Raw genomic sequence first — 27,827 nt, forward strand, 5'->3', positions numbered from 1 at the left:
TGACATCAGATCTGTAAGTTTATTTGCTCAATGTACGACAGCTACATAATGACTCACATTCATGATATTCCATCACTGAGGAAAACTGCTAAGAATGGTCCGTGTGTGAAATAATTCCTTAGAGAAACACGGAGTTGGAAAAATAATCACTGATTAGACCTTAAAAATAGTTCACTGCATAACATGACAAAAAGCACAAAGGCTCATTCAGAGAACATAGTCACTGTTCTCCTACACTGTAATAGTTATAATTTCACCATGACAAACACCAGACATTAAGATTAAGCTAACACTGGTGTTTCTTTTGCTCCCCCCCCTTAAAAACAAAATATATAACTGCATGTCACTATAGCAACATCCAATACAGATCAATTTGTTACAATCACTATTTGGTAGAGCAAACTTTACTCCCAAAAAGGAAAAATTAAATTAAAAAAACTTTAAAAAATTTGAAGACTTAATTTTTTGTCATAGGAATACATAACACCTACAGTATAAGTTAATAAATTTCAAGCTACTGTATAGAAATACAACACTAGCATGCACAATATTGTATCAATAGAGTAATGGAGTAATCATTTCACTGGAGAGACAGTATCATAGGCAAGTGCATTTCTTTAAAAATAAAGAAAAGAAAAGAAACCATTCAAGCTGCTTAAATATCAAGTCTCCCATTCCCTCTTCATTTTTAGCCCTCAGGTATGATTTTATCTTGCATTATTCTAAAAAGCAGCCAGAGCCAAAGCTGAAATTTAAAAGAAAAATAGGTTTTGTAATTCCAGTAAATCATTTCCAAATGCTACAAGAAAGGACACAACACTGCTCACTGGACATGAAGAGAAATTAAGGAAAGCCCCACCTACCCCCTCAAATCCTCTCGCATTCCTGGCACTCACTGGAGGGCCCTGTAGAACAGCACGAATGCTAGCTTTCTCCTATCCGTTCTTCTGGGAGGGTTCAGTTAATGGGGACTTTCGCTCTAGCATAGGAAGGGGACCTTCTAAGGAAAGCCATGCTGGGTAGACTGTGTTACAGGTATCATCACCATTCTATCTTCACTGTCACCTGGATCCTGTTCAACATATTCATTTCATAATTGTAAGCTCAATTTTGGTATTAGCAAAACAAGTGTCAGTTTTTCCTCAATTATTACCCCTACTCTTCTTGCCTAAATAAAACAAGTTTAGTGTCATCACCTATCTCAGGAGTTCACACTGTTAATGATCTTATACAAAAGGTGAATGAACACACATGCAACAGATTGTGTTTTCAGACATTTATCCAGAATGAGAATGAAGGACAGAAGGCTAACTGAAAAATTTGTGGAAATAGCAATGTGGATTCCTTCAATTCCGAAACATGCCCTGATTACAAGAGAGAAATCAATCTCTGATTTCTATGCTTTCATTAAAGAGAAAAAAATACATAGAAAAAACTTTTGGTCAAATAGGAGTTAAGTATTTATTACCTAATAATGATTTTAATTTGTTTTCTCATAACAATTCCTTGGGGAAAGAGTGTTTTCAGGAGGAAAAACTGACACACTTACAAGGCTCCCGAAATCAAGACAGAATGTTTATGAAGAGCTCTTCCTTTTGGATTTTTCTACCAGTAAGCTTCTAGCACCTGAATTTTCATACACTGCGCCACAAACTTTCTCAAAACCACCACCCAGTTTCTATAACCCCACTGAGTGGCATTCACATAAGGTACAGCGTAGAAGACTCAAGTGAAGAGTGAAATGGCAGCGTAATCCCTGAGGAATGAGCTGTGGCAGCTTACAAATCAGGATTTCTCTGAAAATATCAACATGGTAAATGACATACAGACCTGAATTTTCTCTATTTTTGTGGTGTTTAACGTTTCTATTAAAGTGATTTTTTGTGGTGGATGTAAGTTAAAATGAAAGACAAAAATCCCACAGCCACCTGCCAAGCACCTATTAACCAAAACCTAAAGTAGCCTTGATGTTCCTCAGGCAGCCTTCTGGCCTAGGAGAAAACCACCCTGGATCAGGCTAAATGCGGATGGAAAGCCAAAATAACTAGCAAAGGAAAACGCACAATCAGTGACTTGATGTCGCATATGGCTGTAATGTAGAAATATTGTAAACTGCAATTTAGTGTTAATACTGTCAACTAATCAGAGACTTCAGAAAATTAGCAAGGCCTAAACCATAAGGGTACATATACCTTATGTTCTAAGTCTGTCAGTTTGGGATTTAAACTATTCCATGTTTGGTAGAGTACACCCTGAAAAAAATGCACAGCTAAAACAGATGAGATAGAAAGTACCCAAAACTTAAGACAAGAGCATATGTACATAAAAATCCTTACTGGAACCACAGAACTTATTGAATGAGGGCCATTCCACTGAAGTTTTCGTTTCATCTTAAAACCCTATTATCTAGCAATAAGTTAAATTAAAGACAGCTCCACTTGCGTTAATCTACAGAACAGTCCGTATGCCGGTGTGAGACTGCTACTCCAATACCAGCACAGCTAGCCTGACTTTCCACTAGTGGTGTTTTGGCAAAAATGTCAAAGAGGCGATCAAAGACAGGACAGGTCGTGGGCTTCTCCCTAGGAAGGTCACCCTCCCTTTCCCTCCCCCACCCGACCCCCAACTCATGGGAAAAAAATAAAGACTGCAGTAGTAGCATCAGCGTGCGCTGCCAGTCCACCTGGGGCCTTAATTGTTGCCTTCTCCACCATCGTCGTCTTGCTGATCGCTTGTCCAGAGCGTTAGGTTGTCGCGGAGGAGCTGCATGATGAGCGTGGAGTCCTTGTAGGAGTCCTCATTCAGAGTGTCGAGCTCGGCGATGGCGTCGTCGAAGGCGGTCTTGGCCAAGTGGCACGCTTGCTCGGGGGCATTCTGGATCTCGTAGTAGAAAACGGAGTAGTTGAGAGCCAGGCCCAATCTGATGGGGTGAGTCGGCTGCATGTGCTCCTTGCTGATCTCATGGGCTTCGCTGTAGGCCTTCTCCGATGACTCCACGACAGTCGCCCTTTTCTCTCCAGTGGCTACTTCAGCCAGGTAGCGATAATAGTCCCCTTTCATCTTCAGGTAAAACACTTTGCTCTCATACTGGGTCTCACTGCAATTCTTGATCAGGTAGTTATCCAGCAGGCTCAGCACGTCCTGACACACTGCTTCCAACTCCTTCTCTATTTTCTCACGGTAAGCACGGACCATCTCTATCTTCTTCTCATTACCATCCGCAGACGTCTTCTGCTCAATGCTACTAATGACCCTCCAGGAAGAACGGCGGGCCCCAACTACGTTCTTGTAGGCCACAGAAAGGAGGTTTCTTTCTTCATTGGACAGGGGCTCATTCAGCTCTGTCACCTATTGGGAGGAAAGAATGAAGAGTTGTTATGGTACAGTCGGTGTCGGCTGAGTTCATCGTACATTTAGGCCACTAAAACACAGTTAACAGACAAAAAGTCAGGCTGTGCGGGTGCATGGAAGGGGAACAGAGGTAGGAGGAGCGACAGAGAAGGGGGTAAAAATAGCAGCTGGCTCAATGGGGCCTGAACCCCTGCTTCTCTCCTAAAGACAAAGCTTAACACATAGCTGTTCCATGAAGGAACTATCAAGTCCAGCTATTAGATGACAAATCAAATTTTAATCTAAATTGCAAAGGTCAACAGTTCTCTCATGTAATATTAAATGCACACTGATCCTTGGGATTTTAAGTATAGATGGCTTATAATATACACCTCAACATTCTTTTTAAGAGAATAGAATGACAGCTACCTCCTAATCTTGCCCTGTCTACTTCAGTTTCCCATCCCTTTTGGGTGAGAATATATTGAGTCAACTTCAAGTTGACTTTTGAGAAACAAGGACGCTTTTCTGCTCTTGTGTTACGATCATATGAATTACATATCTCAGAAAGTCAAAACTGGGGACATGGGACTGAGTCTGAACACTGAGATATTTTAGCAACTTGGGGAACATGCATTTGTTGCAGGGTTTTACAGGAATTAGAATTAGCAATACAAACGAGTGGATAGCAAAGTACTTTTGAGCCGAGTGGCCAATAGGAATCAATGCTTCTTTCAATACGGGCATTTCTAAAGGGTCTTCATCATCCCAAAGATTAATCACCTTGAGGAAACTAAAGCAACAGCACACCAATGTTCCACATTTTTATGATTACCAAACAACTGCTTATAATAAATCAAGTCACTAACACTATATTTAATTATATTACCTGATTTCTGCGATCTCAGAGCCATCCATATACTATCGTGTTTCCCCGAAAATAAGACCTAACCGGACAATCAGCTCTAATGTGTCCTTGGAGCAATAATTAATATAAGACCCAGTCTTATATTGTATATTATATTGTATTATATTATACCCAGTTTTTATTATATAAGACTGGACCTTATATCAGACCGGGTCTTATATTAATTTTTGCTCCAAAAGACACATCAGAGCTGATTGTCCGGCTAGGTCTTATTTTCGGGGAAACACGGTATTGTATGACAACCATACGAAACAGAAATTTTTACAAGAAGGATAGAGCTCTTACTTGTTATTCCAATTCTGGGGTTACATTTTTGTCTAGTTAACTATCATATCTAAACTGGTGTATACTACTATGTCACAGCTCAGGATTCCCAGATCATTCCCTATTTCCTAAGTCTTACAGCACACTAGATGGTTCCCTCGCCTTAGCTTCTCATGTACCTGTGCTCCAGTAACACGTTAATTGCAAACAACTTTATGCTTCTGCCCTTCGTTCTTCTGCCCCTGCCTAGAATATTTTCCAGTGTTCCTGCCTGGAAAACACAGTTGTCAAGAACCAAGTTAACAGCAATGTCCCCTATGGAATCTCCCCCACTGTCCGCCTTCCACTCCCAGTTAAACTGGCTACTCTCTGGTCCTCACTGTACCCTGCGTAGAGCAACCATAGCTCCTACATAACATTGTATTACTTATAGATGTGCGGGGTAGGGGGATACAATCCAAAGGTATGCTGAACTACAGCGCTAGGGTGGTGCTGGGACACCGAGAGACTGTTTTCTATGTCTGAAATTTTTACATTCGGTATGTACTCCACCTTTATAAAGGGGTAGGGTGGGGGAAGGTTATGCTTAGGAAAACTGGTTGTATAATTTAACAGCAGAGATAATTAAATCAGAATGTAAACCAAATCATACTTATTCGTTTATTGCAAGCTTTGAATAAATGGATCATGTCTTGCTAATTCTCACAATATCCAGCAAATAATATACACTCAAGTATTTCCTAAACTGATCAGTAATTTCTTATGTTAAAATTTTACTATGCATTACTAATTCTCCATTATAATGCTAGAAAACACCAGTACCTCTACCCGGTAGGACCTAAGTGCAACACACTGCAGAATGAGAGCAGGGTTTGGTCCACTGGACAGCAGAGCAGAAGGAAATCAGACCAAGGAGCTTTCTGCTCCACGACCCCTAGCTCATCCTGTGGAAACACCACTTCTCCTGAATAAGGAGGCTTTAATATCTCACATCCAATTCTGTGCTTTGAAAACACTGTTCTCAGCCGTCAGACCACTGTCATTCCTATTGATTTCTGATGTATATTCAAATAACCCAGAAGACAGGGGTTTTCCCAGTCCCACCATTAACTAAGTGACCTTGGGAGCACGCCATTTCATCTGTCTGGGCCCTCCCTGGTTTGCTTATCTGGAAAACAGATTTCTGCCTCTTTCCTATGGTTTTTATTATAAGTAGATTATATTCATCTACTAGATGAACAATAAAGTGTTCCTGACACAGGGAAATGCTAGAGATGTGAGCATTTTTGAGAATAACTTGAATAATTTTCCTGCATTTCCCCCAGGCCTCTCAGTCTCTTACAGAACCTCCTAGCTTATCTTCCTATATCAAGCATCTCTTCTCCACTTCATTCTGCTCTGTTCTAAGCTGAAACTTCCTTGCCTGTCTTGTATCACTTCCTTTCCACAACCTGTAGTATCACATAGCTAGCAAAATTCCCCCGAATGGCTTTCAAACCACCCCGAGGCCTGGGCACAATACCACAGGACTCGAGCTTATATTCACCAAACGTGCAGATACTGCAGACTAGCTGCCTCTAGTGAAACCTGATAACTGTCTCCCACGCAAGAAGCCAGAGTGCCTAAGGCCACTGAGATAGAGTTCTGGCCTTTCCCCTAAATCATGCTGTCCTTATTTCGAGAGCCAGTAACTATTTAGAGCTCAAATTACCTCACCAGTATGCTATATACCATCAGCTCTCCTGCAGCAAATGAAGTTTGGCTGCAGAGCCCAAAGGTAGCAATCTGTGCTTAGGGAAAGTTTGTCTAGTTGTCAGGTTCAGACAAACGTGAACATGGATATTATGAAATGCCAACATCACTTTTAGATACAGTAACTCAACCACATTTGGAACATACCCAGATGTTCTGTCACTGAAAAGCTAAGAGAAAAAAGTCCATTCTAAAAAGTCCGCTCAAAGGAAAGTAAGCCTCCTCTAAAAACCTTAAATCAGAATTTTAAAAAATCCTTAAGAGCAAAATGACTTGTACGAGAATTAACCTATGATTTTTACATTAAAATAGATCTCAACCATACTACTTTTAAAAGTCAAGAGAATTTTTAAGAAGGACAAAAAAGTTGGAATTCCCACAGTATCCAGAAAAGGGGTCAACCAAGATAGAAGAACTATTCCAGGTGGGAAGACCTGAGATACGCATCATTTGGAAAGATAGGTAATGTTTTTCAAAAGTCACTGAATTGTTTCTAAGAATGCAACACATGTAAATACCGTCTCCAAAATTTATTGTCATGGGTGTTTGTATCTTCTAGCATTGTGTTCTGCTTAAAAAAAAAAACAAAATTGAAGTTTTTCATGTCTTAACTCCTGTGATACTAGCTCAAGTTCAAGTTTTTTTCAATAGAGAGCTCTGAGTAAAAATAGTAGAAAATTGTTATTCTCACCAACAGTTTAAGAAATAGAACTCCCCAAATCCCAGCCACTAAGGAACCAGACAATTAATTAATGTCAACTGTTCTCCCCTAAGAGTTGAGGAGAGAAATCTTTTCTACCTAAGATTAGCAACCCTTGAGATTCTTGGAAAGCTATTTAATGACTTTCTGACCCTAAATCTTAAAGCACCACGTCATTCACAAATTCCTCAACTTATCAAGAACCTTAAACTGTAATGAATGCAACTTTAAATGTTTTAATCTTAGATAAAACTTGAATTAATCTTTATTTAAAACGTATTTCTATCTTACAGAACCTTATGTAGCTGTTACACAGTAACAGTAATGGTGGTAAACATAAAACTGACTTAAGAAGCTGAAAATCTGCACAAAAGAACTGAAGTTCACATCCAAAAAATAAGATAGGAGGAATGAACAGGCAGAAAAGATAACTTTTAAGGCAGTGAAGTTATTCTGTATGATACATGTCATACAATTGTCAAAATCCATACAATGTAAAACACCACGAGTGAACCCTAATGTAAACTGTGGACCTTTGCGTGATGAGGTGCCCATGTAGGTCCATTGTAAATGTACCCCGCTGGGATGCTGACAGTGGGGGAGGCTACGGGCTTGGGCAGGGAGAGTATGGAAATTCTGTGCTTTCCACTCAATTTCACTGTGAACCTAAAACTGCTCTTTTTAGATGGTTTATTTAAAAACAAAAAGCTAGTAGACACTAACTTTGACATTCGGCTTTCATGTACTTTTTGTCCTCCCAGGTTTGGAATACAATCCCCAGAAAGGCCAAACAAGAGACCATGAAAAAGGTACACGCAGTGACTGCTATATACAAACACCCCACCCCAAACCAGAAGCAAGACGACAAGGTACAAGACGACGGGCATCCGTGTGCAGGTGGGGCCACGGTGTCAGCACACTGTAGGCAGCGTCGAAAGCGCCTCCGTGACCAGCAGCGATGAAGTTTCTCTCAACTCTTAGGGGAGAACGGCTGACACTAATTAACGTCTGGTTCCTTAGCGGCTGGGATTTGGGGAGTTCTATTTCTTAAACTGTTGGTGAGAATAAGTTTTCTAACCTTTTTACTCAAAGTGCTCTATCTTCAACTCACTGATACCACTGTAAATAAATATGACACTGTTCTGGCTTGAATACAATTAATCATTTATTCTAGAGATGACCTAACTAAAATTTTTGAAAATAATCTGAAATTGTGTCTCTCATATCTGAGTAAAATGCCTTAACCTTTTCTGTGCAGAAAACAAACAGGCTCAAGACTGCTATCTTTAGAAAAGACCGCTTGCAAAGATGACCCATGGCTGGCATCTGAGAACTTGGATTTTGGAAGGGTTCCCACCATTCCCAGATAAGAATGGCTCACTGTCCCAAAATTGCAAATAATGTGGTTTATGCTAAGCACCTGTTTTCCTTCTAGGAGTCTCAAAATTTTGCTATGTGATAGGCAGAAACCCTTGGGCACTGAGTCTTGAGTTTCCTCAGTAGTCGACATTTCACACGTCTCCTGTATGATTCCACTGGGAGACCACCACTGAAAGCTAGCTTGTGCCTGGGTTACCCTCATCTTCACCCCAAGCACTTTTTCCCTGTGCTGTTTTATTTAGTTTTGTATCCTTTTATTGTAATAAATCATAACCATGAGTGCGACTCTATGCTGAGCCCCAGCGAATCATTACAGCTGGGAGGACAGTCTTAAGGACCTCCAACACATTCATTCTAGAAAACTGGATATGTCGCATAAGGTCTGATGACAAGGAAAGTATACTTAAAGCCACTCCTTACCAGGTAACTCATCAAGCCTTCATTGAACATCTAGCATGTGTCACACTGCCCCATGTGCTACAGATACCAAATTCAGTGAGCTATCCTCAAGATGCTCAGTCCGCGCAGAAGAAACACAAGCTTATTCACATTAGGAAACCAGTCAGAGGTATTATCAAGGTAGCAAAAACTCTGCCTGGAAAGCTCGAAGAATATTTTAATTAGGAAATAACAACTTTAGCTGGGTTTTTTAAATCCAGCAGCATGCACTTGAGAAAAATTGCAGAAGGGAAACATTCTACGAAGAGGAACACCTAGAAGAATCATCAAACTTCCATGGTGTGCTCAGGGCCACGCTCAAGGTCTCCAAGCCAAGCTCACCAAGTCCTGTGTTCTTTTCACAACTACCCTACAGAGGACATTATACTTTAACTAGACAGGCATGATGCAGAGACCTAACTTTTTCTAATCACACCATTAACACACAGCAGAGCAGGGACACAAACTCGAGCCCTCTGGCTTCAAATTCTGTGCTTTCTCCCATGCAGAGTCTGATAATGTGAACACTGCAACACAGCAGAGAAAGGGCTAATTTCTCTAATACATAAAGACCTCCTAAAACGAATTTAAAACCAGCCAGTAATAAAAAAACATGGGCAAAAGGAATGGACAGTTGAAAGAAAAGGAAAATACAGGTATAGTATTTAACCTCATTCATTATAAATGTTGGTTTTTCTCCTATCAGATTGGCCAAACTTTAAGTTTGATGACTCATCGTCAAGGTGACAGCATGGGTGAACAGCACTCGCACCCATTGTTGGCAACTGGAAGCTGGTGCAGCCTTTATAGCGGGCAATTTGGAAACGACTATCAAAACCACAAATGTTCAAAACCTTTGACTGCAATTCCATTCCCGGAAACTGATTTACATTAGTTGTAACAGATGAAGTCTGGAACCACCAAATGATCTTTGATAAGAGATTAGACTATGATACACCCAGGTAATGGAATTCTAGATAGTCATCATAAAAGGATTTGTATCATCAGTATACTTCTAGAAGGGTCTGAAAACAGTAGCTGAAAGGCAGCCAAGGTTGAGAAGGTTGAATTTTGACCTGTTACCAGTAGTACCTATTCAAACAACCCCTCTCCATAATTTGCCCTGTTAATCATATCTACAATTAAAGTGTAAAGCTGAGTTTGAAAACCAAGTTTTCAAAAAGTCCAAAGTCAGTAGTTGTATAAACAAGTTTATTTTTTATTTCATTTATATATTTCATTGGGGGAATATTGGGGAGCAGTGTGTTTCTCCAGGGCCCATCAGCTCCAAGTCATTGTCCTTCAATCTAGTTGTGGAGGGCGCAGCTCACTGGCCTATGTGAGAATCGAACCGGCAACCCTGTTCAGAGCTCACGCTCCAACCAGCTGAGCCATCCAGCCACCCCTCGTTTATTGATATAAACAACGAACTCAAACCCACATCTGTTGCTTTGTCACCATCCCCCTCCACCAAGAATATCTTTTTTAAAAACTTATTTTAGTTGTATAAAAATCTTTCATGATGTCATTATAGAGATTACAGCTGATACATAAAATATAAGCTATAGATTTCAACCCTATTTTATTGACATTAATTCTAACAATTTTTCAGTTTATTCCCTACATACGTAATCTTATAGTTTCCAAGTATCACTTGTCATTTCCCACTGTTATTTCTTGTACTTGTACCACATCTTACTGCAAGGACAGTGTTAATGATATTTGTAATAAGCATCTTTGTTTTGAATTTAATATGATACTGCCAGTGTTTCATTCCTAAATATTTCCCTTGGTTTAAAAGATATTTTTTCTGTCATGTTAAGGAAGTATCACCTATTCTGTATTTTTCTAAATAACTTCTGTAATATCAGAAACGAGTTTTTCACCAAAATTTAATTCCTCTTTTGGCCCTCCAGATAATCCTTTATGATTTAGTATTGTTATTCCCATTTTAAAGTTAAGAAAATTAAGACTCGGAGCCAAAGGGAACCCAAATCGAATGGCTCAAAATCCCACATGCTTTCCACTACTCACCTTAACCAAGGTGGGCAAGTTTTTTATAAAACACTCTGCGGAGCAGCCCAACCCTGGAAGGTCCAGTATCTCATGAGATCCACACATACCGATTTCTCCAGGTTCAGAGCTGAAGCACAATGCTCAAAACGCTGAGTTACCACATGACTCAGCAACTCCACTCATAGGTATATACAAGGAAAATGAAAACAAAATGTCTAAACAAAATCTTGTACATGAATGTTCACAGCAGCATTAGTTAACACAGCCCAAATGTGGAAACAATCCAAATGCCAACTGATGAATAGATAAACAAAATGCAGTATTAGCCATACAATGGACTGCTATCCAGGCATAAAGAAATGAAGTACTCACACATGCTACAACATGGATGACACTGAAAACATTATGCTAAGTGAAAGCCAATCATCAAAGACCACATATTTATTGCATGATTCCAGTTGTATAAAATGTCCTGAATAAGCAAATCTATAGAAACAGAAAATAGATTAGTGACTGTGTAGGGCTGGTGGTTTGGGGGGAGTTGGGGGAGGAGGGTGTGACTGCAATGGGTACACGGTTTTTTTGGGGGGGTAATGAAAATGTTCTGGAATTAGGTAATGGTTGTGGTTACACAACTCTGAACATACTGAAAACCACAGAATTAATACACTTTAAAAGGGTGAATTGTATATGTGAATTTTATCTCAATAAAGCTGTAAAAATAAACTTACTGTACTATACCATAGCATTTTCACACATACCAGCAATTAAGTATTAACTCATTTGTTTGATGAGTTCAGAAATCCAAATACTTCATACTTCATAATATGTGGGCTAACACAAAAACTCCATGCATAGAGCACAGATCTCTAGCCTTAATATTTAATCCTTCTCTTCTGACTTCATATAAACTCCTATGCAGTCTGATTCTGATGTAGGTTAGTATTTCTCAATGCCCTTTCCAAAATCGACAACAAGAAAAGTTTGTTTATTGCTCAGGTACAGTTAAAACAAATGAAAAGGGGTAAGAATCTTACATTCTTTACCATGGTATTTTTCATTACGAAGCATTCAATCCCACCACAATGTGAAAAAAGTCAGGGAGGGAAATATACTAAGGTAACGCACTTCCCAAAAATACAATCTACACGCATACCAAACTCGTCCTTCCGCTACACCTGCACAACTTCTGTGAGGAATCAGCTTGTATCCACCTCCAGAAGGACTTCATGTCCGTTATCTCCCTCCAGCTGCCACTTGTTAGCCTTAATTTAAGAATTTTACCTCTTCGGGCCAGAATCAATTCTTCAAACAGGTAAAGATAGTTGCATGTTCCTGGTCTTCTCTACTTACTTTTTCTATGTTCTGCACACAATTCCCCTCACCATTCTGAGGCTTTCCCCCAAAACATGCTCGTTTTGGCCAGTACCCTTTGGCCTATTTTTAGAATACAAAACTTCAAACTTCAGCTGGGCTATTTTCAGAATTCAGCAAACAAATGTGCTAATATTTATAATTGCTAGTTTTATCATAGATCTATTTGGGGGAGGAAGAAATGAAATAAGCTGGTATGTGAGAAAGTGCTGCATTAACTACGGCATACTGCAGGAGTTCTTCAAAAACAACTCCATTGAGGTATTATCTATTGGGCAGAGGTCAGGGATGCTGTTGAACGTCCTACAACGTACAGGGCAGCCCCCTACAAGAGCAAAGAATAATCTGGTCCAAGGGTCAATAGTGCCAAGGTAGAAAAACCCTGCTCCAAGCCATCCACACCCAGAACCAGGTCCAAGAGTTGCTCTTTCTCATACTCCAGTTCTCTGCTCCCATGCTTTCCCAGCCACCTAAAAAGTTTACCTCCAGAACCCATGAAGAAAAATTCTCTATATACCTTCAAGGCCTAATTCAAATACTACACTGACTTCCTGAGGCCTTCTGATAAATTGTCATGAAGAACTAGTAACTGCTTACTCTCATGTATTAGTAACTTTTACCTTGCCCCTTTTATATTCTTATTTCTAATGCCTTGTGTTGTTATGTACCTCTCCCCCAACAACAACAACAAAACACCCTGAAGTCCTTAAGGGCAGGTAGCACATTTCACTCAGCAATGAATCACCATGGTACCTTAACAATCATTTCTGAGTGTTAAGTGACAACATGAATCTACATGTATCCAGCCCAGACTATTTGCAAAAATGGCCCGAATAAGTCCCTCCCAAACCTGTATACATCTCCTTCCTTTTTAATAGGATTTTTCAGTTCCTTCCATCAAGAAATGGAATATATTTCTCCACCCCTATAAGCTGAGCTTGGTCATGTGACTTGGTTTGGCTAGTGGAACATTAGCAAGTACGAGGCATGCAAAGGTTTGAAAAGTGCTTGTGTTGGGGTGGCGGGTTAGCTCAATTGGTTAGAGCATGGTGCTGGCAGCACCAATGACGCCAGTTCCCCACATGGGCCACTGTGAGCTGTACCCTCCTTTAAAAGAAAAGAAAAATGCTTGTGTATCAGGAACCTTCCACGGCCTTTGTAGCTCACCCAGCCTACTGGAGCTAGTCTAGGCCAAAACTATTATACAACCAACAGACGGACAGAAACAAAAACATGCTTCTTTCAACTTTTGCAGTGTTAACTTCTGCATAAACTTCTGAAAATCAAATCTGCTGACAACAACTACTAATTCCTATTGCAATCTCAAAGGTCCTATGTCATTTTCCCCACAAGCACTATTGTTTAGCGCCACCTGCACCCAATGTAATGACCTGTTGAATCTGGAGCCAAGGTACAGGACTTTAAACAAAAACTAAGGCAACTTCATTAGCCTAAATTCCACCTGCTGCTCCAATGTGATCTCACTTTTTGACAATTAGGACATATTTCAAAGCTTTGCAGATTGTTATTTAACCCCACATATCAGGAGAACACCCATCGAATGTCTTCCAAAAATTGAGACATACTATGTTCTAGTACTCCTTTTGCTAGTAGTCAAATAATCCTATTCTAAAAATTAGTTACGTGGAAATTAAAGATCAAACAGGTTCTCACAAATGCATATTGACTCCTTCATAATCTCCTCTTTCAGGCCTTTTCTTTGCTTCTACAATTCTTCCTGGAGTTAATGTCCTGTTCACTTTCTTTGAGACCATTACGTGTGTCCAGACCTTTGGTTATACTTCCATTATCCAAGACTATTCCCCAAATTAATTATAAACAATAGTTCAGTTATCTCACTGATTTTGACAAATTATCCCCAAATCACACCCTTGACCTCATTCAGAATCATCTACTTTTAAAATCAAACTCGACTTTCCATCCTAGAACCACGGCCCAGTTTGTCGGGAACCTCACAGGGAAGGCCCCGGCACTGCTCAACGCTGCTGTGACTTACTCCGCTGTGACTTACTCAAAGCCTCCATTGGCCACATTCTGGCACTATGCCAAGGTTGGGCTGGTTCCTCCAACCCCTGCTGAGATCCCTACAGCTATTCAGAGCTTGGAAAAAACAGTCAATTGTGCTCAGACTGGTGGCTTCAAACAGCTCAGTTAAGGAAGTTCTGCTGAATTTGGCCACCGAGGTGTGGATCCGTTTTTATGTCGGTGGGCGAGATCATAGGCAAGCCTGGCATCACGGGCTATCATGTTTGAAGACCAATCGTTAGCATCTGTTTCTTTTTGGTTTATTATTTGAGTGTTCTTGGACCCACGTGGTATCAGCCTACTATTTGAATAAAATGTCAAAATCAATATTTTCTAGGTCCTTGTTGAAACCCGCTGCGTCGGGCAGATACTCGGACCCCAGCTAGCTGGAAATAAACCTCACTGTGTGACTTGCATTATCGCGTGTGTCCTCTGTCCAATTGAGGGGTGGTCGATTCTAGACCTTAACATTTGGGGGCTCGTCCGGGATCCCCCCTCTCAAGGGAACAGACGACTCCCGATACCGAGGTTTACATAGGAACCATGGTAGGAGGTTTGGCCACCTCCAAGAGGAGAGGACTGAAACAGGTCTCTGCCCGGTCCCAATTGAGAATTCTCATGGGAAGGAAGGAGCGGATTACGACCCTGGAGGCTCCATTACTGGAAGTCGTGGGAGACGTCCCGGACGAGAAGGTGGCCCAGCGACATCCGCAATGGACGCCGTTTGGACGGGCCCTGGGTTGACGGCATCGGGCCTTGGGTCCATCACTCTCACGTGCGCCGAGCCGATCGGCTGGAGCAGACACAAGCTGGGGAGTGGACCCTGCGGCGACACCCTGATAACCCTCTGAAGCTGCAGCTCTCCCGACCTCGGGGAAGCACCTCGCCCCCTGCCTCGCTCAACGATGAAGTGGTTGCTAGCCTTGACTCTGTTCAACATCTGGAGAAGGAGCCGCACGGGGACCATAACATTTGGGGGCTCGGAGACCAATGCCCATCGGCCCTATAAACAGACATGGATCCTGACCGGTGGAGAGACTGGTGCAACTCTTAGTGAAACCACCCGCGTGGCCCCACTGTCCATGGGGTGGCCAGACCTATACTTCTGCTCCAGAGATATCAACCGTGAATACAGGTCCACGGCACCCAATTTAGCCCGTAGCTATGGATTTTATGCCTGTCCGGAACATTCTAAGGGCCGACATTGTGGGGGGTCCAATATTCTTTCTGTAAAAAATGGGACTGTGTCACCTCTAATGACGGAGATTGGAAATGGTAGGTATCACGACCTGACTCCCTCAAATTTGCCTTTGTTAACAAGGGGAACTGTATGTCGCGTTAGGAAAAGAGTGCTGCTTTTATGCTGACCATACTAATATAGTAAAAGAATCCATAACAAAGGTGAAAGAAGGGTTAGCCAAGAGAAAACGGGAGAGGGAAGCTCAGGAGAACTGGTTTGAGGCTTGGTTTAATAGGTCCCCCTGGTTCACCACCCTAGTTTCTACCTTGGTTGGCCCGTTGTTTTGCTTGTGCTTATTTTAACCTTTGGCCCTTGCATTTTAAACAAGCTTATTAATTTTGTGAAAGATCGTATTAATACCGTCCAGCTCATGGTCCTAAGACAACAGTATGAGAGATTGCCTGCCCCTGAGGGCCTCTACAATCAGCTGGTGCCTGAGCAAGATTCCTCATTATAAACAACAAAAGGGGGGAATGTAAGAGTAGGTTAGCATAAGAAAGGAAGCCATTTTCTGGATGACCTTAACAGGGTGTGGACCAGATGTCCTGTTTGAAAAGAGCCTATCTTGTTAACTGCCAACTGGGTGGGGTACAAACCAGCTTATCTTGTCAAATCCCCAGAATGTGGTACAAGCCCATGATATGTATACTCTGAAGCTATGGAAAATTACTGGATGCTTTAAAGATGCTATATAAACCCTTGGCTTTGAGTGCTCGAGGTCCTTGTTGAAACCCGCTGCGTTGGGCAGATACTCGGACCCCAGCTAGCTGGAAATAAACCTCGCTGTGTGACTTGCAAAAAATAAAAATAAAACAAAAAAATCAGTATTTTCTAGATAAAAAAAATCAAATCAAATCAAACTCTTATTCCCCAATACCAGTCCGTCCTTCCACCTACTGGACTTACTCTTGAATCCTCCCCTTTTTCTCTAAGCTCTTTCCCTTTAAGCTTTATTCTTATTCCTTCCTTCCAAGGTTCATCAAGATGCATCAATTCCATTATTTTGCATTAATATCAGCTTTCCTAGGCCTTGTCCTTCTGCTGTATTTCTACTCTTATACCCCAAATATAGGCAAAGTGGACAGAGACACCAACAGAAAAGTACAGATTGTCGTCACTACAAATTAAGGTTTTTTTAACCTCAGCTGTGCCCGCCCTTAGCACTCACTGCCTAGCAATCTTTGCTTACTTTACAAAGTAACCACTAGATAAGCCAATTTCAAGGCCCTTACAACTGTACCTTTCGCTGCCTCCACCCAGTATGTCAAACAAGATGTTTCTTCCCCTTCCAACATATTCCCAGTCATTCCCTTTCCCGTATTTTCCCTTCTCCTACTCTTCTAATACTGTAATAGTACAATTACAGTATTAAAATAAATGGTGCCTTTTAATCCCATGTCTTCTAGTTCCTTCAAAATCCAGTTTCTGAAAATTAGTCTATACAGCAGGTCCCTGAATTTCATTTCATTATAACATTGATGAGATGCCATAAGAACTTAACTTATATATATCAGTTAGCCTATGGTAACCTTGGTTTCCTTGTTATTTCACTCAAAGTTGCCGAGCCTATTGGTGTTAAGCAAGGATTTTCTGTATTTGTTAACTATTTTCTTCAACATTCTTTCACTCCTCACCCCATTACTGTAACTAAAGTCATCAAATGTCTTCCTATTTCACATACCCAGTATTACCTTACATCTTCATTTTAAATTTTAATTCATTAAAAAAAAAACTAATACAGGGGCGGCTGGATGACTCAGTTGGTTCCAGTGCGAGCTCTCAACAAAGTTGCCGGTTCAATTACCACATGGGATGGTGGGCTGCGTCCCCTGCAACTAAGACTGAAAATGGCAAATAGACTTGGAGCTGAGCTGCACTCTCCACAACTAGACTGAAGAATTATTTGGGAGCTGATGGGCCCTGGAGAATCACACTGCTCCCCAATCAATATTCCCCACCCCCAAAAAGTTGTCTTAAAAAAACAACATGATTAGAAAAAAAGAACTAATGCAGCTGACTTACTCCTACATTTCTTGATATTCTCTTCCTTTTATTAGCATTCTTTCCTGGTTTGCTATATATATATCTACTCTTACGCGTTAAGTCTTTTTATTCCTCATTCCTGTCACTAATGTGCTACTCCCCAGAATTGCACATTTTGACTTCAACTCTCCATTTTACCTGGTGGACGAACTCCCACCACGAGGGCAGAGGCTATATTCTCAGATCTTAGACCAGAGCCTGGTCATCAGTGGGTCTTCGGTAAACATTTTACTCAGGAGGATGGGGAGAAAAAAAATAAAACAAAAAATAAACATTTTAATAACAGGTAACACTAACTGCTTCCACTCCGCCAAACATTGTTCTAAGTGCTTTTCACATATGAACATGAAACCATGGTGTTTCTATTTACCTCCACTTAAGTTTCCTCAAACTCTGCATGGCCTCGACTTACTTAATCCATCCTGCCCATCATTTTTCCTTCCTTTCTTGTTCTGTCTTCAACCACCAAAGGCTGCTGTCCTCGTCCAGGCAGGCATGGCTGCAGCCTACACCCTACAAGACTAATCAGTCTCCCTTCCAATCGCTGGCTTGTCTTCCTATTCAATTTCCACATTGTTACCAAATGTTCAAGACCTAAAATCAGATGATGATTCTCTTCCACTTAAAAATTCCTCAATGATTCACCATAGCTTAAGAACACAAATTCCACAAGGCCCTTCATGAACTGGCCCATTTACCTCTTTAGACGCAGTTCCTACTATTCCCCCAAAGGCACATTACTGCAGTATTCCGTGTAACCAACAGCGAATAAATAATCATAGAAAAGATTCTGCTCCTTGTACATCCCGAAGCTGAACGTGTTCTTCCGTCTGAGCATTCTCCCCTCAGCCCTCCACCTCGACCCCTAAGATACTGCTCTGGCATCACCTCCTCCAAGAAACAAGAGCCGTACTCGATGGAGAATGTGGTACTGGGAGTTCAGCTGTCTGGGAGTGGAGATGCCACCTCAGTACTAATGTGGTGCCCTGAAGGCCAGAGGCTGCCATACTTAGTCGAGTGCTACTGCCTCCTAATAGTAAATGATATTCCCTAATGCTCAGTATGACCACAATGATTCCACAGCCCTGGGCTCACTTCAGTTTGTATGTGTGGAATGAACAGTACCACAAATGTACAATAATCCCCCATCACAACTTTACCTTCCCTTTGTGATTCTGGATCAGTACCCTTCCCTTCTCCCACCTGCCTAGAACATCTACAAAATATACCAATTACCATCTTTTTTCTTTGATCTTCACCCAATTCCCCTCAAAACATGTTTTCACACTCCAGCTTGTGAATTCCACACAAGAGAATATTATTTTGATGCACAAAACGGTCACAGCTTCCTCCCATTTCTTTCAAGTGAGGTATACGCTTTCATTCAGTTCTGAGTGGTAATCTTTCACCTCCTGCAAATACCTAAGACTCCAATGGCAAAGCCTACAGTACTTACCCCCTCACGTTAAAAATCTGAAGACCTCCTTTGTTAAATGACATTTAAAACACACCACAATCATGGGATCAAATGTTTTCTACAATTAACCAAATTACACTCATGTTGAGTAATATACCTTAGGACTAAAGGAAACTTGTTCTGTATTTTAACCTACCCTCCATAATGACCCTCATGCACAACTAAATGAAAAACTCAAATATACAGTAGCTTAAAGGATTTTTAATGCTTCTGCAGACAATGGAACATTTCCTAAAATTGATTAAAATAAGTCAATTACTGAGACAACAGCTGAAGAATCACCAGTATCCATAAATATATTACCTGTGACTCTTTTCTGAAAACTAAAAAACCTGTTAAAAGATCCTTAGAGTTAGAGGGGAAAAAAATTTAGCTCAAGCCTTAGGCAAATTACACATTTTCATCTGTAAAATGGGAGTGTATCGCTTTATAAAACTGTTGTAAAATTAAGTGGGAAACGTATATAACAATGCTTTCCAAGTGACAGTAAATGTCAAATTGTATTCCAGTATTTTATCTAAGATTGTGTAACTTACAATCTTCTATCTTCCCCAAAAGATTTCAGTCTGCAGAAATCTACAGATATTTTTAAAAAGTCATAACAAAAATGTACCCTAAGTTTTCCACTGTGGTCCCGACGCTTAGTTTACCTCATCTACATTTCAGAGCAATGCTATGCTGCAACAGCGCAGTGAATAATGGTGCTGATGATTTTCACAACAGAGATAAACACTTGCTAAAACGTTTGTCTTTAATCATCATTTGTTAAAAATACATGTATGTATAACACGTGTGTGTATGTATATATATATATATATATATATATATATATATATATATATATAGCCAGCCAGCTTACGCAGAGAAAAATGAGCAAAATGCATGAGTCCCATATATCCCAAATAAGAACTAGTTATAATTCAGTGTTTTTGAGAATCTATATGCTAGACATAGTTCTAAATAAGTAATGTCAATAGAAATGTTTTATGCATTTAAAAATCCAATCCATTTACTGGATTAAAATTTAAAAAGCTGTTCCTCAATAAATGAATCAAGTTCCAAACATCTAAAGTGTTTACCTGTAGGACCTTCAAATGTTAAAAAAATAAATAAAATGGCAGCATACCGACCTAAATTACTGATACCATCACTCTGGTCAGCTCCGTACTTCTGAGCATAGATTCAAACCCAGGCTGTCTGGATCCAGACAGTATATTTCCTTCCTTCCTTCCTGTCCATCCATCCACCACCCACCCAGTAGTATACTGACTTTAAGGAAAAGTGATTTAAAAAAAAAAATGCCTGGCAAACAACAAAGCCAAACAAACGCAAACTTGTTTATTCGTTGTCCTCAACAAATCAACTGGGTTTTAGTTCTTCTATCGGATTAGTGATAAAGGCTAGAACTGAAAAAAGAATCTACCTTTGTTGTCCTTTCAAAGAAAATTAGGCAGTAAAAACTTCAGGAAGCATGAACTCTTCTTTTAGCCCTCAGACACCACCATCATCTTTCCCCTCCCCACTAATGACCCACCCAGCCTTTCCACCAACCCCTCCTGAGTAAAGGCTGAGGGGAAGCAGCACATGGTGCCCACTGAAAAGAAGCACTCCTCTTAAATTCAAGTTATAAAAAAAAAAAAAAAATTCAAGAAAGTTATTTGCTAAGTAAATTAAAAGCTTTAGGCAAGAAACTACACTTTGAGGTTGCCAAATCTGAATGTAAAGAGATCCTGCTGGTAAGTTGAGCATTTGCGGCAAATATGGGTAATTTTAGTTCAATAAAAAGCCATCTTCCAAGGTGGTAAATCCCAAAGGGGCGGAAGAATATGAAAGTACGTAGCTATAAGGCAGGCCAATATGCTGCCAAATGGTGCAGCTGGTTATATGTGGGGGTATATTATATAACCTAGTCATCTTTATTTTATATAAATCTGAGTTTCCGTATCTTTTTAAGGCAATCATTCCAACCACAAGAAGGCAAAAGGGAGACTTGCCAAATAAACTAGCAGTCAAGCTTTCCCCCATTTCAATCCCATTTTTCCTTCTTGAATACAAATAGCAAAGCATAATCCTAGAATTTTGAATGTGTATGCAGAATACCTATTCAAGCAATTACATTTTTAAAACTTTTAAGAGATAATACTAAGTAGTGGTGGTTTCAAGACCCTTAAAAATTATTCTTAGGCCATTCTTTCAGCAATTCCACTTTTGGATCTCTGTCCTAATGCATAAACTGTGTTGAAACCTTTAGACTCAAAGATATTCATGGCAATATTACTTACAAATTTGCACAGCCTAAATGCTAAATAAAAGTTAAATTATGACACATCCATAGGATTATTCAACCACTGAAAATACTAAAGACAGAAAATATCCTTGAAATGTCAAGAGAAAAAGGCAACATACAAAAGCAAGCCTCATACCTCTCCATGGGGACATCATTACAGTGACAACGTTTGTCATTTTTTCCCAAATTTTCTAGCATCCTAAAAACCACTCAGTTGTCAATCCCATTGATAACAGCCTTCCAAAAACCAGACTCCCTTAGAAAACCACAGCATCCCAAAATTCAAGATATTCTAGAATATTCCTTCCCTCCTCACTTGTTCCCACTAGCTTTCCTTGCCTCAGAATTCCCTTTCCTACCATTCCTATCCTCCTATCAAGTTTTCCTTGCCCTTCTGGATTGGGTCATTTTCAACCTAGTAAGAAAAAAATCCAGTATCTAAACTTTAAAGTTTCTATTTCTATGACACAGATGTAATTAGAAAAGACCAGATGTAGTTCATATGTGAAGAGCAGAGCATGATTTGAAAAGAACCAGTCTTCCCGTACCAGGCAGGCCTCATGTGAAAGCACCGGCAGGGAGTACGGGACTATTCACATGGCTACTACCCATGCTGGGCCTCCACTGCAGACTACTCATTCACTGTTTCATGTTAAACTGCTACAAAAGGAACATTGTATTGAATTGAAAGGTTCAGTTAAATAATGTTAAGCTTATTTCTATATCCTCCAAGTACTGGCACCATGGGCAACTTTGTTTCCTAATCTAGGTTAAATATGGTAGCTTAAGTGTCATATTAATAATTGCTTTCAGAAAGCTGAAGAAATTGAATGATCTCTTTCAAAACAAACCTGCACATTTTTAAGCCTTTCTCCTGTTACCTCTTAGCCCTCTCACTTCTCCCCACAACTGCAGCTGCTCTTCCCTCAGCGGTGGGGGAGGGTAGCTAAGGGATTCCTCTTGCGCTACTATACTGTCATTACTTGTTCAGCTGCCCACTGCTGTCACTGTCATATTCCGAGCTCTGACACCCCTGTTCTAGTAACAATTATGGAAAGGGGACACCACCTCGGCCCTGCTCAAAGACTGGCTTTCGAGCTCTCCAAAAATAGTATCTTGCTCCAAAGATTAAAAAAGTAAGACCAATGAGTTTATTTGGAAATTAATTTTTTTAATGTCACGTTAAAAATCTGTATATCTAAGAACACTCTCATTTCTATTTACCCATTCATAACCCAACTAGTGCTTTGTGGTACATTAACAGTATTCAACTCAGGTAAAGAAAAACCTACCTCTGGGGGACATACCTTTACAAGTGAAAGGGTGATGAAATCTTGGCTTAGACTTTATCAGTTCTTTAAAAAGGAAAAAAACTCATGCAAATTCAGATTTACAATTTTTATTGTTTCTGCAAAACCATGGGACCAAACCAGTTATTTAACCATTTATCTTAAAATTAAAGCTTTCTTTTGGGAATTTTTGTTTATCACTTTTCATCTATTTTTTTACTACTCAAATTCATAAATTAGTAAAATCAAAATTTCAAGTCTCTCCACAAGTGCCAATTTAAAGTAAGATGATATGGTTTGCTAGTGAACCAAAATAATAGCTAATATCTAAAATGGAATTTGGGGGAACAGAAAAGATTATGAAAAGCCCTAAGGCAGCTGGTACTGGTTGGTAGACTTTAAAACCTACGAAGACAACAAATACAGCCCCCCAAAATTATAGTCTCAAATATCTGGTCAAGCACTAAGAAACAGCTTAGAAAATACGACAAAAAGATAGTGGTTTATATGTGATCACCCCCCTTGACTATTAAACATGCAAAGTGGTCTTTGCTTTTCTTTCACATCCCATGGAATCTGGTAGGGAATATAGAAATAATCAGATGTTCTGCCAGATGAAAGAGTTAGGGTTAGTGACATGGGGTGAGAAGCTCCTGATGGCTTCAGAAGCACCAAAACAATGTATTTAATCTCTTATTGAAGGGAATCCCATCAGTTTAGAATTCCATGTGTGAATAGCTCACAGCTCTCAGGACTGCAGTGTTCATCAGGGGACTGCTGCCACACAGCAGGGAAACCATTTTTACCAAAGTCAGCCTTGGTGGAAAACGAGGTGTAGAATGAACACCAGCACCATTTCTGTAATCTCCAAATAGTGAATAGTATGCTCTGATTTCAGGTAAATTGTTCTTATTTATTTGGGTGAACGTCATATGGTTTTTAAGCTTTATAACTTTAATGGAAATGCAAACCTAGCTAAGTCCTTTTTTAAAATGTAAGCCGAAATGGTTCAGAAGTTAGAAAACAAAGAGATACTGATTACCACTGGCTACGCTGTTGTGGGCCCTCCATTATTGACACATTCTTGAATCGGTTATGTTTTAAAATCCAGCCAGCTATAGCCAGACCATTATCACTTTTTAAAGATATCGTTTTCTCATTTTTTTTCCAACATCGTGAATATAATAAATGCTACTGAATTGTATACTGTATGTTATGTGACTTTTATCTCAATAAAAACAAGGTCATTTTTTCCACTTTTTAATAAATTAAGAGTTTGATGTAATAAATAAGGCTTCCCCCAAGTACTAAGGGAAAGAATCCTCCCCTGTGTTGGCAGTTATCCAAAGGACTAATTAAATAAGATACATACGAGATTTTTAATAATTACAGAAAGCACTTAATATTCATTTCAGTTATCATGAAGGATCACACATAGAAAGCAAAATGTTGTCTGTATTCTTTGACCCCAAAGAACAATTGAAACCACATGACTCAGAATAATGGTTGGCAGAAGTCCACCTCTGAAGAGTCTTCAGAGGTATTACTCCATTAGCGATAATGGCTATTGATCTAGCCTCCTGGAAGAGCTAGTAGGAAAAACAGAATACTTAAGATAGTAAGAATTTTAAAGTATATTGATTCTACTAGGAAGACTTTTTAATATAATTAAGATAGCTTTTTGCCACCAATGCCCCCCACACAAACGGAGTTAAATTGCTTAACCCAGTAACTTCAACAAAATTAGTAGCCCAGAGCCTTTTTCTCCCCAGCCCCCAGGCAAATACCGTATCAGTAGCCTACTTAGAATATTTTCTCAAGAGGCTATTAAAATCCAAAGGACAAGGCAGTATTGTCTAACCACTAGGAATCATCTAAGTATTCACTCTCTCCTTAAATACAAGACTACACATTTGTCTTAAAAGACTAAATTTCCCTCTTTCCTTTCAAAATACTACATATAACTTCTATCCTGGTTACCCACATACAACTACCTTTCTGTTGCACAGGCCCCAACAGTGTCATTAGTAGGATAATATTATTAAATACAAGTAAGTTTTATCCCTCTTATCAGCAAGGCAATTTCAGAGAGCTCACTGGATTGGCAGGATTGAGTCTTTCCTTTATATCTTCCTGTATTTTCCAAATGCTCCATGATGAGATGATTTTTATAAAAGGAAGAAACAAAGTTTTATAGTTACCATTTTTGAGCACCTACTGCATTTATTTAATCCTCACAACTTTTTCAAATAGGTACTGACCCATTTCATAGATGAGGAAAATGAGGAATGAGGTAAACGTACTTCTTCAAAGGTTGAAACAGGTTTGAAAACAAGGTCTGCTTTATTTTATAAACTGTTCTTTCCTCCAACCTCCATCAAGGAGCAGAAGCATTAACAGAGCAAAAGAGAACTTTGCCAAATTCTAAAGTGTTTTGTAATAGATTCCCATTCCCTAACATTTACTGAAAATGACCTAGTGGGAAGTCATAACTGTTTAAGGTTTTTATTAAAACCTGCCAAATAAATTTGCAATAAACCCAAGTATACAGCCCATCCTTGCACTAAGCATAAAACATTATTTTTTAAAATTTCTCTTTATTCATCATTGCCCAATTTTAATAGAGACCAATACTTAAAAATACAAATTATCTTATAAACTTTTGTGAGAAAACTAGAAATAGGAACATGAATAAGCATATCTATGGGTCACTGATTTGCATGTCTAAGGGTAAATGAAATTCTTATTTTTGCACCAATTCTTATCTGGTGAGAGATGAAGTACTCACTCCACCTGGCTTATCAGCTAATTTCTGCATTACCTTGGATAAATGCCATTTGCATACTCCCTACCAGCCCTTAGGTGCATTGCAGACTCTGTGTCATTGTGTGTGACATCACTGGGTTGCTATGGATATAGGTGCGAGGTCACTCGCTTTCCTGTGAAACTAGAAACATGGAAAAATTAGAAGAATCTAAGTAACATGAACTAAAGACATTTCCAACTATTAAAAGTGCAACTTCTATCATTCCAGTTTTAAAATGTTTTAAGACAGCAACTGTGGCAACATATTAATACAGTGGTACTACCAATTTCAGAACCAATTCTCTTCCTCAGTGAGATAAAAAAAATCTTTGTTGTTCACGTAGCTGGCCTAAATATAAAAGCATTATCACCTCTGTGAACTAGTGAAGTTATTCAGGAATCTGAATACCTATACTGCTTCATTAAACAGATTTAACATGCAAGGTACACTTCTGAATAAATCCACCTCACGCTGAAGATACACTAAAATCTTGGTTACATAAGGCAGGAATTTAAATACTAAGTTAGTGAGAAATCTAAATCATTAATTGGATAATTTGCCATGTTTCATTTAGTAATGCTCAATGCCTCCCCTCGGGTATCAAAGTCGTTGACAGGCCGTTAGATAAATGTAGTGTTACTGACAAAATGGTGCAATACAGGCAGGAATCTGCATCCTATTCAAAATGCGACAACTGGAGATCAGTATTCTCTTTTCATCAGCATGAGGATGCGCTAGCTTTTTTCAATAAAAGCCTCAGATGTATCTAACAAAACAAACTGGGGAAAAATAAAAAAGACTTTTTCCCCTTTAAAATAACTCCTCCCAGCCTCCACCCAGTCTAGGCTCTCTGCAATATGACAAATGCAGAATCTTCTGGAATGACTTGATACTGCCTCCCACCACCGCTTTGTTTGCAATATCAGATCAGAGAGTATTTTTTCAACTTATTGGAATTTCAACAGATGTGTGCCTGTATTTAAAAAAAAACACAGCATGTCACAAATTGAACCAGTCAGCTAAATTCACAACCTTTATTTTGAAGACAATACCTACCCTTTTCAATACAAAACATTAGGGGAAAATGGAGATGACAGGTTGAGAACAATCAATGAAAAACGCTAGCAAGACAAACGTTCCCCTTCCTTAACGCACGAGGACTTTGCTTTGGGAAATGGAGAAAGAGGAGCCTTTTGTTAAGGAAAACGTGAAAAAGGAGGTTTCGATTCTGCACCATTGAGCCCAGGTTTTCAGGAGAGCCTGACTACATTTTTCCCGGGGAGACTCTAAGGGATCTGCCAGGAGCAGCTGTGGGGAAGATTTGGGGCGGGGGGTAAGTATTGGGAAACCCGGAGACCTGCTCCGTGAATGAGAAAGGCGCCGCCCAGACACCAGGGAGAGAAAGAGGAACCGCATCCATGCGGTCCCCCGCCCCCACGCCCCGGCTGGGAGGAGGGGAAGTGGGGCACAAAGGATGCCCACGGCCCCGCTCAGATCCGCGGCAGCTCCACAGACGCGGGAACCAGGGACCCTGCTCCCGAGACCTGCGCTATAAGACCCCGCCCCAGCCCGAGCCCGGGGAGGCCGCGGAGGCAGCGACGCCAGCTCCGGCGAACACTTGGGGAGAGGCCGCGTCACAACCCGGGTTCCCGTCCTCGAGACGTTCCCCTGTCCCCTCACTGAGCGAGGAGGGGCGGCCAACCCTGTAGTCGCGACCGGCGACTAGTCCCCGGGCCGTCCACGCGAAGGCCCGCGTCCGCGAAGGGGCTGGGGCGATGCGGGGGAGGGGAGGAGAAACTCACGTTCTTCATGGCCGCGGCCATGTCGTCGTAGCGCTCCGCCTGCTCCGCCAGCCGGGCTTTCTGTACCAGTTGCTCGCGGTCCACCATCTTCGGGGCTGAATCGGGCCGGACAAGGAAATCGGGACGGCTAGAGGGATTGGAAGGCAGCTGTGGCGCGGCTGGAGCCCGTGTGCCGGAGGAACCGAGCCACGAACCAAGCGGCAGAGGCGGCGCGGAGGCTGCGGTTCAAGTTGCGACCGCGGGACCGGGCGCGAGGCGGCTGCGGCTGCTGTGCGTGCAGCGGGCGGACAACCCCCTGCGGCCCCGCCCACGCCGTGACGCAACTAGCCCCGCCCGCGCACCCCGCCCAGGCCCCTCCCCGGCCCTTCCGCTTCTCGGGCGTCCCCTCCCCAATCAGCTTGCCGCCACCTTCTAGGCGAACCCTTCCTTCTCCGCTGCACCCCAGCACTCCCGGTTCTTCATTTCACTCGGCTTCCTGCGGCCCAGTTTCTCCAGACGCAGTCCACTTCACCCTTCTCCCTTCAGACCCCCGCCCTGCCAGACCTCCGGCGCATGGATCTCTGGGAGTTGTAGTTCATCCACTGGCGGGGTGATACGTTGGAAAGATCAAGGACAAAGGGGCGGTCAACACTACATCTCCCAGTGGTCATCGCAC

The 27,827-nt window shown here is 40.8% G+C and overlaps 1 protein-coding gene across 1 annotated transcript; it reads right to left on the reverse strand.

The window, feature by feature from the left end:
* On the reverse strand, positions 1 to 27,713 carry YWHAG (tyrosine 3-monooxygenase/tryptophan 5-monooxygenase activation protein gamma). The gene is made up of 2 exons (XM_081054240.1): positions 27,173 to 27,713; positions 1 to 3,348 (listed from the first exon to the last, which is right to left on the reverse strand). The coding sequence occupies exons 1-2, from the start codon at positions 27,257 to 27,259 to the stop codon at positions 2,692 to 2,694; spliced, it is 744 nt and encodes a 247-aa protein (XP_080910366.1). The 5' UTR covers positions 27,260 to 27,713; the 3' UTR covers positions 1 to 2,691.
* Positions 27,714 to 27,827: the final 114 nt, after the last annotated feature.

The sequence above is a fragment of the Rhinolophus hipposideros genome, assembly GCF_964194185.1.
Source record: "Rhinolophus hipposideros genome assembly, chromosome: 7".
NCBI lineage: Eukaryota > Metazoa > Chordata > Mammalia > Chiroptera > Rhinolophidae > Rhinolophus > Rhinolophus hipposideros.

Coding starts and splice junctions, on each gene's coding strand:
- YWHAG (XM_081054240.1), bottom strand. CDS start 27,259: ATGGTGGACCGCGAGCAACTGGTACAGAAAGCCCGGCTGGCGGAGCAG. Junction 3,349..27,172: donor TGGCCGCGGCCATGAAGAAC/GTGAGTTTCTCC, acceptor TCCTCCCAATAG/GTGACAGAGCTGAATGAGCC.